The sequence below is a fragment of the Manduca sexta genome, chromosome 24 (assembly GCF_014839805.1).
Source record: "Manduca sexta isolate Smith_Timp_Sample1 chromosome 24, JHU_Msex_v1.0, whole genome shotgun sequence".
Lineage (NCBI taxonomy): Eukaryota > Metazoa > Arthropoda > Insecta > Lepidoptera > Sphingidae > Manduca > Manduca sexta.
In genome coordinates, this window is record NC_051138.1 from 13,864,111 (window position 1) to 13,882,359 (window position 18,249).

General features: G+C 33.7%; 1 protein-coding gene across 1 annotated transcript in view; it reads left to right on the forward strand.

Annotated features, from left to right (window-relative positions):
* Positions 1-18,220, forward strand: part of LOC115451076 (zwei Ig domain protein zig-8) — a 58,333-nt gene extending 40,113 nt beyond the window's left edge. Inside the window, exons 3-7 of the mRNA XM_030179271.2 lie at positions 977-1,176; positions 11,815-12,025; positions 13,915-14,042; positions 15,778-15,946; positions 17,269-18,220. Of these exons, the coding sequence (XP_030035131.1) occupies positions 977-1,176; positions 11,815-12,025; positions 13,915-14,042; positions 15,778-15,946; positions 17,269-17,402 (842 nt within the window). The 3' untranslated portion in view covers positions 17,403-18,220. The remainder of the gene's footprint in view (positions 1-976; positions 1,177-11,814; positions 12,026-13,914; positions 14,043-15,777; positions 15,947-17,268) is intronic.
* Positions 18,221-18,249: the final 29 nt, after the last annotated feature.

Genomic DNA, 18,249 nt, shown 5'->3' on the forward strand with positions numbered 1-18,249 from the left:
CCGCAAACAATATCTAGAATAAAATTTATTCGCGCAGCGCATCGTATACCCGTATTAGCGGGAAGGGAACCAGTTCATTTGTGATGATAAAGTAAGCACAATAAAAAAAAACTTAAATATAAATTTGTCACAAAACGGCGGCAACTTATATGCGAGCATTTTTATCCTGTCTAAATAAAGCGCGCTAACTCGTCCTCGGTTCCCCTGCGGTGGCACTGACAGAAGAGAATTTTGTACTCAGCCGAAACTAATTTAAACTTTAGGCTCCTCTCCATCACTAACTTAGGTTAGTGATGGAGAGGAGCATAGTCTACATTAGGTATATGAGAAGCTAATTTTAAAAGAACATTAACTATTGTTTAGTTACCCATGCGACTCTACGGTACATTGTAGCTATGTATACATCATTTAAAAAACCTATGGGACTAATCTGAAGGTACATTCTTTGAACAAAAAATATTTTTCCAAATCAGTTCATAAGCAACCAAGTCCTTAGGTAACAAACATTAAAACAAAACACACACACACACGACGGATGGATAATCTTCTTTTTTCAAGTCGGTTAGTAAATTATTCTAGGTTTTGCTTGCGGTTTCGACCACCTCAAATTATAGTTTCCTGGTTAAAAAGCAATTAATCTATCAATTAGGTTAAATTAATGTATCGCACTCTGGAATAATGAAGCTTCCGTTAAAGGAAAGACATTTCAAAATCTAATCTTCGAAAGACTAGCGCTTACAAACAAAAGAAAAAAAATGTGTTTCAGTTTATTATTGTTTTCTTTGTTAAAACACGTGGGTCACTCGACGTTAGAATTTTATGATCCCCACCGTCTATAATGAAACAAAATATCAAAGAATTGTATATTTCCTGCCAGCCTAAAAAGAAACTATAGATATTGTGGAATTGTAAATTATTATTAGTTTCCAAACATTCAGATAGTTTAAAACCTCAATTCATGAAGTTTCCATTTCAGCGGACTCAGGAACGGAATCTCCTCACGATATCACCACAATGGACATCTCTTCCCGTCGGTTCAGAGCTGAGTTCCTGCAGGAGTGGAGCGGTTCTCCAGATGCGCCGTACTTCGATCCCAGTACGCCCAGGAACATCACAGGACTTGTTGGCCATCCAGTCAGACTGCTGTGCCGCGTCAAAAATCTTCAGAACAGAACGGTAAGTACTTTTTTTTCTTACTAAATCATCGGTTCTGGAAGAATCTTCTGAAAGAAAATTATGCACATGCTGAGAGATACCAGCACAATTATGTACACTTTTGGCTGCTTATGTTGCCGAATGCAACTAACCTTCAACGATGAACGCAATTCAATGGATAATGGAGATACTCTAAATCCTTAGTAGGTATGCTAATATTAGCGAGCATTGGTAGTATAAGTATATTAGGAAAATAGTATTACCATCTGGCGAGTGGATTCCTCGTGTCACTGCTTACCACCTGGCGAATGGATCGTTCGTCGTTGTATAAAAACGAATAATTTTTAAGGTTTGGATCATTCTAACATAAGCATATTATATTCTCGAACGTATGTCACGCACATAGTAATGATCTGGTTATACACAGTTGTAGTTTATTTTGTTCACATAATTAATTTACAAATATATACTTTTAATTTAATTTACTAATATATAATTATGAGAGAGGAGGACAAGGCTCCGACCTTACCACAATGTTTGTCTTGTGTAAAACGTATTTATTTTTCATATTCATTTTTCAACACGCACTCAATGTCATGTGACTGGTTAACTTTAATCACAAAGATAATGGGACCTCGCTGTATATCTCGGTATAATAATTTATAATGTACTGATTTTGATGTAGAATCTTCTATTAAAACTACAAATTCTCACAGCCACTCTAAGAACGTTAATGGAATGCCAAAGACTACTAACTTACTCCTGAATTAAAATAGCTATCAGATTCTACATTAAGCCATCGAAAGACTGTAGATTATTTGAGCAAAGCCGTAAAACTGGCACATATGTTAGAAGTGGCAATTTATTCCGGCACTTTCAGTGAAAATCTGGTTATAGGAAGAACTCACGGCCAGTAGAATTGCCATCCTACAGTCTATTGAACCCGAAATAACTTATTGTAAATGGTTTCAGTGTTGAAGTTCCTTCTGGATAAGGTAATAAAGTGCGTTGAAATATTCCCAGAATTTGTTCTGGTAAAAATTGTTGGAATATGTGATTACGTTACGTGTACCTACAGATCATTTTGTAGTGGTGATTGTCGAAATGTCTTAAAGAAATCATTTGAGGAAATAAGTGATGAAAATAATACGTACACTGCCAGTAGCAATATAGTGATTTATAAAAATCAAAGACGTCACAAACTTAACACAAAAAATATGACTTCAGATTAAAATTTCAATAACCGATCCCAATCTCAATCTGAAATTCGAGTCCGGGAATATACCAAACAAAAAACAAGAAGACAGATAAGATAGATAAAATATGTGATTGGGACCCTTTATTAAAAGCGATGTATAAATAACCTACGTGTACCTAGAAATAAGCCCTTCTATACGTTCTCAATAAATAAATATGATTTCTAAAAACACCACATAAGTTAACACTGTTTTGAAGACCTTTAAACCGCCTTTGTTTCTCAACAGGGCCCTTATTCTGTATGATAGTGTAAACGCGTAACGCGGCCGTGTCATGTTATCTTCGAGAAATGTGCGTGGAATGATATTCTGTAAGCCAAATTTCTATAGTCCTAAACATGCTGCGTTGTGTTACGTGCTTGTTACGCACTGTCAAAATAACGTGCGGGATAGAGAATAAGGCCCCTGCTTGCGATATGTAATTTACAACATGACAGGTCTAAACCTATTTTTAGTGTCTAATAGTTGAATAACCTATACAAGAAGTCAAGGAAACCCACCACTGATCTGATGTATATAAGCAAATTCTGATACCTTCAAAGTCCTGAAACAAATGTCAGGAAAGCAAGTTTCCTCGCTTTTTTTAATTCAACGAATACCCAAATGATTTCGAAAAGATCCATCCCTCGCTTGGGTATAAACTCTCAATTCTCGTCTTAGCAGTCCATTCGACTGCCGCTATAGTGATATATCACCGTATGTTTTTAATTTAATAAACTACTTTTACGTAGCTTGTCGTTTACACTATCATCCATCCCTATTGTTTAAATATTAGGATATAATAATTACTATAATAGCACGGGCATTAATATCGTATGCATGAAGCAATCACCTGTTCACTCGGGAATGACAATATCCAACTTGCTAATGACCATACAGGTGTTAAGCCTTGATACATGAGCTTATGCGGTGATGATTGACGAGGAGTTATCGGTCCGAACCATCTGTTTGCTTCGAAAGCATTATATTGACAGGCTTACATCTAGACAAGAGGGACATGTGATGTGAAATAGGTGTAATTGTCAATTTTAAATGACAATCAAAGATAGAAATAGTTTGAAGCTTAATTAAATTACTAGATGTTAATACCCGCATGAGTTTTTGCCCACGATACCTACACAATTTTTTTATAAGGAAAGTTCTTTTCAAACAATTTATGTGTATCTGTCACTTATACTAAATACATAAATTAAAAAATGATTGGATTCTGCAAATTTGTTACAAATCTTTTTTGATACAAATTACGACATCGACATGCCAGTTGTAACCCGGTCGTCTTATAGTTGACTGTATATCCCCATTTTTTGTTTTAATTTTAACTAGAACACAAAGATAATTGATTTTGTGTTTCTTTGGATAAAGTTTGCTAGCACTTCAGTTATCAATCAACAAAATTTGTTTAAAACTAATTTGAGGTTAACGTTGTGGGTTACACAGTTATTATTTATTGTACCAACTGTTTTGTGTTGATTTAATACATATTATTTGTTGTCCCAAGGTTAATAAATAAATAAATAAATTACCTGTTAGAATAAAAAAATATGGTAAGGCTTATTTGTGTTTGCTACAAAACACTGAACGTTTGACAGACCGAGGTAGATCACTGCACACGACCGCAGCTCCGTCCTCGCCGCGTCCCCCGTCCCCCCGACCCTTCTGATAATTCCGGCCCGTGTGCCGACGTAAACTAGTTACACTAATGGGTCGCTTGCGCAACTCTCGCGATTCCCATAATCGTTGATATCTCATCCTCCCTCAGTGAGCGTCCTCAGCCGAGGCCGTGACCCTTTAGAGGGTCGTCCTCTTCGTCATTTAAGGGCCCCCAGTGCCTAAAGCACTCACTCGCAAGACCGGTGTGTATTTATAAGCCGGGCCTGCCAGGCTAACACACGTAGTCGAGAAAAAAACAGATCGAGGCATTTCCCGGCTATCGGCGGGTTGCTGAAATATTGGCGAAAGTATTTCTGTAATGTGATGGTTTGTTGAAATGTAAAAAGTGGTGGTTCTTTTTTTTTATTAACTATATTATTAATCGTATAAAAATACCCGATTAAAAACTTTCTATACTTGTTAATAAAAAAAAAAAAATGTTTTCCTATCCGTGTTTTTCTACGCTGGCTGTTTACCACATTTTTTTACGTAAGCGTCTCTGATTATTTTAATTGGTTACATTAATTGCTTTCACGCAAATCAAAATACACCCCTTTTCCTAAATTGTGCCAGTATATTTACATAAGTTTACATAATATAATGTAGTGAAATAAACGCTTCCAAGCGCTTGCTTCGAAGTTAATTAAAATCATGTGTTAAATCGTATATAACCTTCATTGATCTAATGGCTTATACTGGGTCTCAGAACCTAATGTTTCTTAGCGCGATTTTTTACCAACAGTTCATAATGATTAATTAAATAGCGTGGAAAGATGTAGCGTTGAGGCATATGAGAGAATGTCAAATTTTCAAAAACGACATCTTGGATTGAGCGAAGTGGAAAAGTAAAACGAGGAACGTTGACCCCACCACCATATAGGAAGCTTGGAAGAAAAAGAGTTCATAATCCTTAATTACTCATCGATAGTTAATTAGAGAATGTGTTGATATATCATTAAATAATCAGCTGGCGATTGATTTAGCAATTAGTTGACGCAACCGGCAAATATAATATTTAAAGCAATGCTTTTAAAATAACTGTAAAACAAAAGATTGACATCTCATTGCCGCCATTTATTTCGTATATCTGGTGCAACAATTCAATAGCATCTGCGCAACTTCTCCGTTGTACAAAAGAAACTAAAATCATCCAAAAAGTGTAACACGACCCGAAACACTCCCGCGAAAAATTCAGGACCACAAAACAATTTTATATGCGAAATTCGATACCAAAAATTCGTTCCATGTAGGTTCGTAAAATCTTGTTACAGCCACTACAGCTTTATATTTATGATTAGCTTTTAATAGGAATCGTTTCGCGTTAGAATTGAGCACTTATTGAGCACCTTTACAGGAGAATGTTCAAACGATCCATTACAGTAGAGCCTTAGAGAGAAGTATAATGGAACGCGTTTTGGGATCAGTAATCTAAAGGCAGCTAAAGTAAAGTATATTTTTACTTTTTTGTATAATTTATAGTAATAAATGTTATGACATAATAACGTAGCGATATACTAATGTAAGTTAAATAACTTATTATTATAACAAACTACAATATGACGTGTGAAAGTAAAAAAGCATGTCATCATTTTCACAAATATCTTATAAGACATTTTATAAAACATTGGTTAGGCGACAAACTTTAATCGATGCTAACGCGATACTAAGGCCGATTGTGCTAATTAGATCAATTTTAGTGTGCTACTAGAAAACTGTTTATGTGACTTCTATACATTTTTATAAAAATCATTGGTAAATGCCGTTAAATTTAACATTAAAATCCGTCTTTAGTGAGGGTCATGACAAATTTACTTAACATTTGATATCCCATTGTGACATGCAATAATGAGTGAAGTAATTTGTATACTCATTTTTCAATCTTGCAACTTGATCTCAGTTATGTTACCAAACAAAAACATGGCGTAAAAAACAAGTTGATATTTTTTTTGCAAATTCCAAAATAAATGTTCCTACAACAAAACACCTGATGTTTTACAGCTTTTTCTTGATATCCGAAGACCACCTGACATTATGTATTAAAGTGAGCCATGACAAACTCTGAAACGACTGTTTGTAAATACATTTTTATAGACTCATAACCTGGAGTATTTCGAAGTGCCGCTTCAAACTTTTCTGACTTATCACGACATTAACTATGACTAATAGTACTTAGATCGTGTTTGCTTCTAAGAGTCTTTAATGTTGTATCTGTCAACTTTTGCACGCGCATTACGGACATTTGAACAGATTTGAGGTGATATTTTTTATGTTTTGAAACGAAAATGATTTTAATATTTGTTGCTCGCCTTTGTTATAAGATGTTAATATTTGTAATATTGCTTCCTGTTCTTTATAAACTTTTAACCTTTGTTCCAAATTCTATGGATTTATAGTGATGTGCAGAAACCATATTACGCGTTTGCAAACGTATAATGTTGATCTATCTGAATTCTAGAGCGACAAAGGTCGACAGTAATATCGTTTTATCTCTCTCACACCTTTTCGGCCATATTAACTTCACAGCTGAACAGGCGACTCGTAATCCATCCTTCAATGTAATTACACAACGAATATTAACAACATGGTAAGGGTCCATTCCAGGAAAATTATATGTTCTTGTCAGATTAATATCGCGGTTGAAGCTAACTAAACTTTTTTTCGAAAAAATTGTTTAATTTTAATGTTCTCTCTGGATGTCAACATACCAGAGTTTTTGACTTTGACCTTCCATTCGCCCGTCAGTCCTCCCCCACTGATTCATTCATCATACCAACTGACCGCAACAGATTGGAAAATCGAAGTCAAAATCTAGTTTAATTAAACATTTGTTCAATAAATCAAAAAACTTGTCCAACTTAGTGAAATTTGATTGCGTAACCAGACCTCTGTTCTTAGTTATACGACGCCTACAACTTCGTAGAAAATTGATTTTGTGTCTGAACTATAAAATCAATGCTCAGATGATAGTTAAAACTTTGAGAAGTCCAATTCCAATTCTTTCAATCTCAATTCGAGCATTGTTAGTAACTTTATAAAATGAACTATACGGATGTTATTTAACATTATCCTTATCCAAAACCATTGAGTCGATTTTAATCCTTAATGAGAAATTTTCAATGCTATCATCACTAATATAAAACGACATAATAATGATGTACATAGGCTCTAAGACAATTATGAGGGGGATGATGCAGTCGTATAAATTAAACTAACAACTTTAGAGAAAAATGTGTTGCGCCGAGAATAAGTACAGTCAGCCACGTAAGTACGCCTAAACAAATTAAAAATGTGAAAAAATGTTGACAAGAACATAAAAGTATATATGCAATTTGTAGTTTTTAATTTATTCGACTACTTATTGAGTGCCATGGTGACATAACGCAAGTGGTAGGTGTGATTTGAAACAGAGTGGTCAAGAGATATAATGAAAATAATATAAAGATAATAAACTAATGAAAATAGTTGAACGCCTTTGCCGATCGGCAAACAGATCTGCCAGAAATAAGCAAGAAACAAATATTTCAATGCGCTAAAATTTTAATTTATTAATTAACAGTTGATTAAAAGGCTTTATTATTGTTACTTATGTGGATCCCTTTACATTATCGAACCATATACTTTACTCAAAATTAGCTATTATTAAACTCTGTCAGATTATAAATTTAAAAACATTCAAAGTCAAAAAGTACATTTTTAAATTCTCTTTTTAAAGAAAGTTACAACGAAATCCTTCCCAAAAGTCATTGTTATGAAACGTATCTTGCTAATGCAAAACTATGCAAATGAAGGGAACATTTCGATGGAAAATAAAAGGAAGTCCCGCTGAAGAACTAAGACTTAGGGATTGTAAGCAATTTAACTGATTTTCAATTCCCTAATTGATTTGGGTCGTGTTAACTGAAACTTCTGTATCTAATTTGACGAAGTTTGAATGTACCGTGTATTTTCAGTTGCGAGTTGAGAAGTGAATTATAAAATTGTCTTTAACACTTCCACAGACAAATCGGGTTTGCTTTTCACTGAGAATCAATTTGTTTAGAGTTTTAACGTCTCTGAAATGTACAACGTACGTAAAGAATGCATTAAAATTAAAGGACAATGCCCAAAACCAGGCTATCTTTGCGTCACTCATGCGTCTTAACCAAATATCTTTAAAAAATATTTATTTTAATTATTATTTCACTTGTATTTATTTCAGTCATAAGCAAATGGGGGTTTTAAAGATATGATAAAAAAAAGTTGTTTATGAATGTATTTCCATATGTCATCGACCTCAAAATTAGGAACTTATAATAGGTAACATATTTTTTTTTTGTTTATAAAGTTGGTTTACTTTTCTGTTAAAATGTTTTTGCCTAGAAATGAGAGTTTTTGTCTTCATCTGGTTTGTGGGATTATTGGATTATTGTCGTCACGTGTAATCCCCACGTCTACACGACGTTGTATTCCAATTATATTTAAATTATTATTGCATAAAGCGAGCCGCGTAAGCGCTTTAGTTATCGCAGACACAACAAAAAATGGCGCCAACTGACTGTCAATATTTCGTTTCATACAATTACTATGATGGCAGTCGCTTCAACCAATTTATGTAACTAAGCAATACTTAGTTGAAAATTGCCTCGACTATACCGACCGTTGGCAGGCTAATTGAGTAAAACGTAGTAGTTTTTTTGAGAAATTGAGTTTTATACGTATTTAGAATCACATTATTTATCAATTTTTTGAGATAACAATTTGTCGAAAAAATTTTCCATAAGTCAATTAGCCGTCCAGCCGTCGATATTCATTGGTAATTCAATTGAAAAGACAAAAATGTACCTTGTATAAAACCGATTTGATTAAAATATAAACAGAATAATAAGTTTAAACCAATTGAATTAAGGTTTTTTATTATAATACTATTATAAATAGCGCTTGTTTTAATAAATTTGAGCTTATACCTCACCGTTTGACTCTCTCCCTACCTACGCAGCTTTATTCATATCATTCCCCTTTCATTTTATAACGTCTATATAAGCCCCTGGGCCCTTATTCTCTATGACACTGCAAACGCGTAACGCGGCCGTGTCATGTTATCTACGGGAAATTTGTGTGGAATGGTATTCTATATGCCAATTTCTATTGTATTGAACGTGACGCGATGCGTTAGGAGCTTGTTACGCACTGTAAAAATTACGTGTGGCATAGACAATAAGGTCCCAGGTTATACACACGCTTATATATTATTTGCAACTAAATGACGAGACGAGGATGATGATGGTAAGCTATACCACAGTCAGTAAACAGTAACACCATACACACCTTGTTATTACAAAGTACCGCGTGGTACTCTCCTGCTATCGTATTCTCTGAGACATTGTAAGTCCGGTTATCAGATTATTATTAAAGCTTTAACATTATCTAAAATTAGTATTTGTTGTATTATAATATCAGCACTGTATTTTACACCGTTTTGGAACCGATCAATTTAAATTATGTATGAGTAACAGAGTTTAAAAAAAATACCATTTTTTTAATCATTAAAATTATTGTTTACGAATAATAAATGAGAACTCGTGGTAATGCAACTAAATCTCACGCACTACTACGATCTCTAATATCAGTGCCATTCATAACTATGAATAATTGTCGTCATGTTACTATAATTATCAAACTCGAACGAGTGAAACATAATATTATCAAAAACTTCTTTTTTTTATTATCAACAGTATAATAAATCACAGTTTTAAATTTGACAATTAATTAATTTTGATCTTATCAAAGTCTAAATAAACCTTTAAAGTATTTAAACAAGAAAATGTAAACATAAATTATTTAAAGAACATTTAAAACGTTTAAATTAAACCATGTTCAACGTGTTAAAGGATTTTGTTAAATAAAACAATCTTAACATTCCATCTCAAATATTTTTTGTTTGTTACTCTTACTACGTAAATATGTTGATACTACGAAAACATAACTTTAAACTGATGATTAAATAAATGGTAATTTTAAATAAGTTTTTTTTTAAATAATTATATTTTTTAAATTCTTTATTACCGCCTTATCGGCCAAGAGGTTAGACGTAACAAATTATTTAATTTATGTTTTAATATAACTTTCTTTGTGTCCTAATTGAGGAGACCCAGTATTTTTGGAATTGGATATTATCCAATCCGATGATTAATCTGCAATAACTTACAAAGGTATAAGTTTATACGTGTATGTACATTTTATAATCCCTGCACAAAAAAGCAAAAAGAAAGAAACGCAAACAAAAAAAATAATTACATGCAAACTGTTCGCTATATTGTTTTTGTCTTTTCCATAGAATTCTAGTATGTTTATATGCAAAATTATTCAAGAACATCTCGTAATGTTTGCAGCGTACAGCTTAAAAGTGAGTTTACCGTAACGTTTAAAGATTATCATTTTTTTATTCTACTTCAATAGAGAACCAGCATACCGCTCGCCTGTTAGTAGTCGATACGACCACCCATAAACAGTTGCGACGCCATACAGAACTTTGAATTCCAAAGTTAGTCGTAGCACTCTATTGCGTTCGTCAGCAAATCTTATGTTTTGCTGGTGGTAGGATATATTTTATATCCAACCGGATAGCGACCACGATAGGTGTCTTTACCCGCCATAGCGGTTTACGTAAATGTGTCGCGGTCTGGGATCAACCTGTGTATACTGGGTCCGACAGGCCGGCATAATTATGGCGAGTACCGACATCTCTCGTCAGTCGATATTCTATTCGACCCAATTACACTTATCATCAGATGCGGTAGTGTCACTACACCGTGCATATAAAAAAACAACCGTGCATGTACTCCTGCTTGGCGGTAGAAATAGACATTGCAGTGTATCTACCCAGACAGCGCCTTGCATCCAAGAGACCTACCATCAGTATTAGAAACAATGATGCGTTCAAATGTTACACAGTGTACATTAAACATTCGATTACTTTCTGTTTATAACCTGAAACAAATATCTGCTTTCACAAGACAAATATCGAGGTGGAAATCAAACCTATTAATAGCATAGGCAATATATACTGCAACACGGATTTGTAACCTTGGCCTTTTACGTATAGAACCTTTGCTCAACAGGCGATTATTGTTCACAAAATGATATCAAGAGGTGATATTATCATATAAATCAATTGAGATTGAAGTTTATTGTATTTGGCAATAGAACACTCAGAATCAATTCGTCATTTCATACGGAATCAATTCATCTGAGTTTGTATTATGGGTTGAAGGACTTGGACTTGAATTAAAGCATACGAGTATATTGATAAAACTAACAAAGGTGAAAATTAATATTGTCAGTTCAATATATCATACCTGTATTGCGATAAGTGATCATAGCGCATTGTTATAATAGCATTTCAAAAATGACAAATACATTTATTGGTATGTAACCTTTTCAGTTGTCAATAAATAAAAAAATAACTTTTCAGTAGCAGAGGAGGCTCGCTCGGATGACGCTTTAGATAAGTTACTTGTATCCGCCCAGGTAGCCCGAACACGAGGTGTAAAAATTAGTTGCCTGTGTGTCATGTTCTGGTATCAGGCTGTGTATATCCGGCCTCAAATGGACCGGCATAATTGTGACGACGGGCAAGGAATAAAAATGTCTCGTCAGTCAACACACTATCTGGACACCACTCCGCTGACCATCAGCTGCAATACAGTCACTTTGCAGACACTGTATAAAAATATTATAGTCCAGAGCTGGTATTATTAGTTGTTGTGTCTACCAGGTATCATGGGTGCGTCACCGCGACATTCACCTGCTGACGGTGGGGCGGTATACGTACACGTCGGACCAGCGGTTCGAAGCGCAGCACAAGCCGCGCTCCGAGGAATGGGCGCTGCGCATACGCAGCCCGCAGCGCCGCGACTCCGGCCAGTACGAGTGTCAGATCTCCACCACGCCGCCTATCGGACACGCTGTCTACCTCAACATTGTAGGTGGGTTAGCATTTGTAATATATATTCTTCTTCCATTTCGTGTAGCTCTTATAAAAAAAAAATAATAAATTGAATGCATCATAATGGCCAGAATTTGAAGGTCTGCCTTAGCTTCAAATAAACTTTCGTTATATTAATAATTAGCAAAAGATAGTATAATATACTAAAACCAGACCCACGTAAGTTTGACTCCAAAAAAAACATTATCTCATCTCTGCACCACCCAAATGTTGACTGTTAATAAATGACTCAGGTATTAAATATATCTGTATAAATTTACTATATATTTAAATAATTTTAAAAACATATTATAGTTGTAGCGAATTTAAAGTCCGTACAACAAACAAAATCCGTACAAAATATTATGTGAAAAATTTAAAGAAAAATAACATTCTAGTAGATATTATTATATTAACTTAATGCGAAGTTGTTAACATTGATGTCACAAAAACACAACTGCTTCATCAACTACGTGGAAGGTAATGATAAAAAGTGCTTGAGTTTTTACTGCATTTGCATTCGTATTTAAGTTAACGAGCGTTTTATTTCTCCGCCAGCTAGTTTAATTTACTATTTATTGCTAAATCAAGTTGGTTACACATATAATTAATTAATATGACATAACGCTGGTCCATTTTATTTGACCCTAGTATCTTAAAAAACGTAATTCTATAGATTTAAAATATAGTAATTTTGACATTGCGTTATTAAATGCAACATACTTATCTTCTTGAAAATAACACTACAATAAGTTACTCGAACCGTAGACGTAAAATAAAAAAGTGTAAGTTTCGAACAAAATAAACATCAATAAAAAGTATCTAATTTTAATTTACGCATTATAATGTTATTACTACTACTCTAAGAGAAATCGTCGCAGCGGCAACATCACACTTTCAGTCAAATACACACAGATACATACCATATTGGCACTAAACTACATTATGATAAAAAATCAGAAAAATAAAACTAAGATTTTTGGTGTAAATATTTATTATTCATGGGTGTTTTGTGGAACAATGTTAGCAGAGGTATAGATAAGCACGTGGTTTCATTTATGAAGGCATTATTAATATTATGATCCTATATATTTTTTAACATACGTGCAATACAGCAGTCAATATAATATATGCCTTACATTTAATATAAAGGTTCCCAACACAACGATAAATCATTGAATAACTTTACAGACGGGCACATCTATACATATTAAAACAAAGTCCCTTTTTCTGTGTCAGTCTGTATGTGACAGATTTTCTCAAAATCTACTGAACGGTTTTTTACGAAATTTGGTATGGAGAATGGAGATTGTTTTAGACTCTGGAAAGGCTATAGGCTACTTTTATCCCGAAAAAAAAGCGGGATGTTTATTCCGGAAAAATCCTTCACGCGGGCGAAGCCACGAGCCAAAGCTGTTTAAGGTTTTATATGTATTATATCAATTTAGCTGGCTGATATTGTAAATATCATTGTAGTTTCCATAGCGATGGAAAATAACTAGAACAAAAAATGGTGTTATGTTATACATACGATGTAGCGTAAACTCAGCTAATAACAAATAAACTCTGTTCTGTTTATAAATTCTAACGGCGTTATTACTCTGCTACATATCTCATAACTAACAAAATCTAGTTTATTACTAAGAAGTAAGTTGTATTTTGCGAAATTATTAATTCCTTTTAAATCGTTAAAATATGCTTACTTTAACAATATCTCTTTTACCGTTTTTAACAAGGAGTATTTAACACTAACAACTATAAAATTTACATAATATATTCCTTCCCCGAATGCACATAAAGGGCTTCCAAAACAAACATAACTTTCACTCCGATTTTATAGAAAGATTTCGCCTTACATAACCTGTAGTATAATATATTTTCCTTTTGTAGAGCCTGAAACAAGTGTGTCCAGCGGTCCCGAGTTATTTATTCAAGCGGGGTCAACCATTAACTTGACTTGCACAGTACGGCACACTCCAGAGCCGCCAACATCAATAACTTGGACCCATGGGGATCAGGTATGTTTGATATTTGACCTTAGTTCTAATTACGAAACGGGGAATATATATGCACGTAAAGAATAGAAACTTAATAGATTCAAACAGATGGACCTTCTTAACATTGATTTTATGATTTATTGTTGAATTCATAAACGTATATTTACTACTAATTTAATAGCAGCTTGGCTAGTTTAATAATGAAACTAATGGAAAGTCTATTTTCATCTCCGAAGGATTCTTTACTGTCTATTATTTCAATTTGTTATAAAATAGGACATTCGCATAATTTATGACATATATTCAGCATTTAAAATATCTTGGTTAATTTATCGATTCATAAATATTCCATCAATGAAACTAAGATTTCTTATTGAACGTCAAATAAGTTATATGACATCAGGATGCCAGATGAATGTCAATTTTTATTTCTTCATTCATTTATTAAATTGGTTTCTATTCCAGGAACTACTTGAGTAACAAAATTCTCAGATTTTTCGATTACACTTTTCTAATTCAAGCTTTTAAAACGCTTTTGTCGAACATAGTTTAGGTTTCGAAAAGAACAATTACCATAGACTTACTAACATACCTATATTGATCAAGATCCAATTTATAAAATGGTCTTCTTAAAACTTAGTAACTAATTATTGAGTATAGTTTTGCTGCTGGTGGGATATATTTTATATCCACCCGGCTAGCTACCACCGTGCACTAGGTGTTAAAACTCGCCATAGTGGCCCAGGTAAGTGCATCGCGTTCCGGGGTCAGCCTGGCCGGCATAATTGTGTCGACTGTCGAGGGGTAATCATGTCTCGTAAGTCGACATTCTATTCAAACCCACTCACTTACCATCAAGTGCACGTTTAAAAAAATAATAATAAATGATGTTTATTACCTCAATTCGATAAGAATACAGATAAAATATTATAGAGTGAGGTAAATATTTAGAAGTATTGCAAAATAAAATATCCGTACATTTAAATATTCTTTAGATAGGAGATACCCGACTTTCTGTGACATCATTTCCATCTATTTGAAGAAATCACTGTGAATAAGATACAAAAGATTCTTCAGCTAATAATTTCAACTCTACGAAATGTATTCCTGTGTTCATGTAATTTTCCACAATACTTAATAGATAACGTACCAACCATCTCTATTATATAATACAGAATTAAACTTAACCACAATGAGCCACCAATTTGGCAACAGTTAAATTACTTGATAAATTAGTCTAATCACAAAATTAAATGACAAATCCGGGAATGTCAGGATTAACGGCATCAAGTCTTCGGTGTACGGGTTTACGGACAATTGTGAGTCAATCGATTTCATGGTCTGAAGTAATTACGTAATAAACGGAACGTTAAGTAAACAATTCGATTTTAATTGTGTTGGAAAATGTGCTACAATTTAGACGTAATTCGAAGAATGAAGAGTAGTTGTAATATTTTATGTTGCGCAATTGTTGAACGGTTGAACTTTTAAAAGTTTTCCAGTAGTAAATAAATAAGTTATGCTGTACAAAAAATCTAAAAACAATCTGAAATATCGAAACTACGGATTATCTCCTTCAAAAATTATAGTCTTAAAAGTCGTAACTCAATGTCGTTTGCGGATGTTTGTGATTGGTCGAGAGACCATTGCATCGGTCACGTGTTAGTCTTTCAACCAATCGCAATAAAACGACACAGTGTCTTATCATACTTTTTAACATAAATTTAAAATAAATTTTACTCCTACTTTTACCCAGATTATCAACTTCGATTCAGCCAGAGGCGGTATATCATTAGTGACTGAGAAAGGTCTGAAGAGTACAAGCCGTCTACTGGTCCAAAGGGCCAGAGGGGCTGATGCAGGACTCTATACCTGTGGACCTAACAACGCTCCCTCAGCATCCACCAGGGTCCACGTTTTATCTGGTAAGTATATCTAGTATCTGGGATCAGTCAATTCACCTTCAGCTAGATGATGATATATATTATGGTAAATTGTTAAAAATCGTCTCGTAAGTGGGTCAAAATGTCAGCGGTTTCAAAACCCATCTAACATTATACACAGATATATTTTTTATAAAGCCCCTATGTCAGTTTATTGACAGCTGTAATTGAATACACAGGTCTGACAAAATAATCTCCTGCAAAAAATGTCTATACGGAATACCTCAAACTGGAGTGAGGAAACGTCCGTCACCTAGAGAAATATATGAATTGGGAAATTTTATGTATATCGATGATTCGTTACTACAAATGATTTTGAAAAGAGAAAGACCAGAGTTTATTGCTTGTTCTTCTCTAGTGAGAACTTCATTCCGAACTGCTGTTAGAGTTAATCTAGAAATAATTAATTGACGGAATCTATGTAATGTGCATTTTAAATATTAGTATTAACACATCGATTCGGTCAACCAATCTCTTTTGTAAACACGTGTTTTTGTCATTTTTGATAAAAGGCGTTTTGTGCGTGTTTATTATTGTGAACACAACTGAAGCTATTCTAAATCCAGACTTGAGAAAACTGTAACAATAAAGCCGATCCGTCAACAAACCATATTAAAGTACGCAGAATCTTGACTGAAGCAAACATTGTAAACCATAAAACATATTGATTCAAGCAAAAATGTACGTGCTTGTTTCAAGACGCTTGACCGCCTCGGAGCTCCTTAAGAGCAATCGCTTTTAAGGATACAATTCTTTATTCGACGCGAAAATTTGCTGCAAGGCATTCGGAGCTTGTGCTTTACGAATATCAACTCTTTTTACTAGGTAAGAAAATTCAAATTTCTTCAAATTATAAAATCGATCGAATCACTAACAAAGAGTAAGTCTTTCGTTTCAAATAAACATCTTAGGAAACCATTTACAGTTCAAAATATTGAAATCTTTCTTATAAGGCTGTAGACGCAACATTTTGTGAATAGCGTAAACAGGCAAGCGTAACAAGAGATGCTATGTTACCTCAAAGATCAAAAAGAGTCAATGTGTGAAAATTTTATGCTGTAGAAATATTTAGTAAGATGACGAATGATAGTAAGGAAACGCCAAGCGAAAGTAGTTCTTGCTGGCTGATATTACGTTCTTTACAAGTACAATCGTTCAAGGACATCTTTTTTAGGATTGCGTACCTCAAAAGGAACCTTTAAAGTACCTTGTTATCCGTCTGTCGATCCGCCTTTCCGTCCTTTTTTCTCAGGCATGCGGAGCGGTATGAAGTTAAAATGTATGTCAAATACTCCTTCTTCTAGGTGAGCATCCAGCGGCCATGCAGCAGGGCTGTGCAAAATCAACTTTAGACAAAACATCATCTATAGTGTGTTGTTTAATAATATTGTACGCCCTAACCAGAACGACGTTTGACAATCTCCAATCTGGTACTTGAACTTCAATAAACGTTCTTGGACTTGTAAATTATTTTATTGTACATAATGATCAAGGGTTCTTGAATAAAATTGGAATATTCGAATTATTGAAATATCGTGTCCTTTATTCATTACTGTACATTATTTTGAGTCTGATATTCAATTTGAATAAATAAATAAATTGTTTTTAATGTAAAAATTTGTGATCCAGATTCTTGAAGACACAATGAATTTCAGGGTCGATGCTATGTTGGAAATAAATTTTATGTACGTTTTTATGTTTAATGTGATTGTTGGTAATTGGTAATGTAATAAAGATGTATGGATTTCTATACATCTTTAGTAGCTTTAATACATATTCAAACGAGATATTTAATTTTGTTAGTTTTTCAATCTTACTGCATAAAGTAAAATGTCGTATCAGAAACTCCTATCTCAGTATATATCTGAAACTACAACGAGGTTTATATCCTACATCTTCTTTAAATTGAACAATTTTGTGCGTTCCCAAAATTTTCCACAATTACTTAACAGATTCACTGACCACATCGGGGCAGTCTTGTACGTAAACACATTAGCTTTGTAAATATTAAGCAACAAACATAATTTATATGTAAAACATTTTTCATACCAAGTGTTCATTACACTTTTGTTGTGAATAGTACAAAAAGGAGACTACTCAACGAATAATATTATGTTCTGTATAATTTCATACATTAGCGTACAAATAGCACTGTTAATAAAATAACAAATCTGTAATGTGCACTCGACCTAAATAATTCATATCAAGATTTAAGTTGGAACGAAACACATTTATACATTTGTGAAGTCACGAAAATACTATAATAATAAATTATGTCTAAAAAT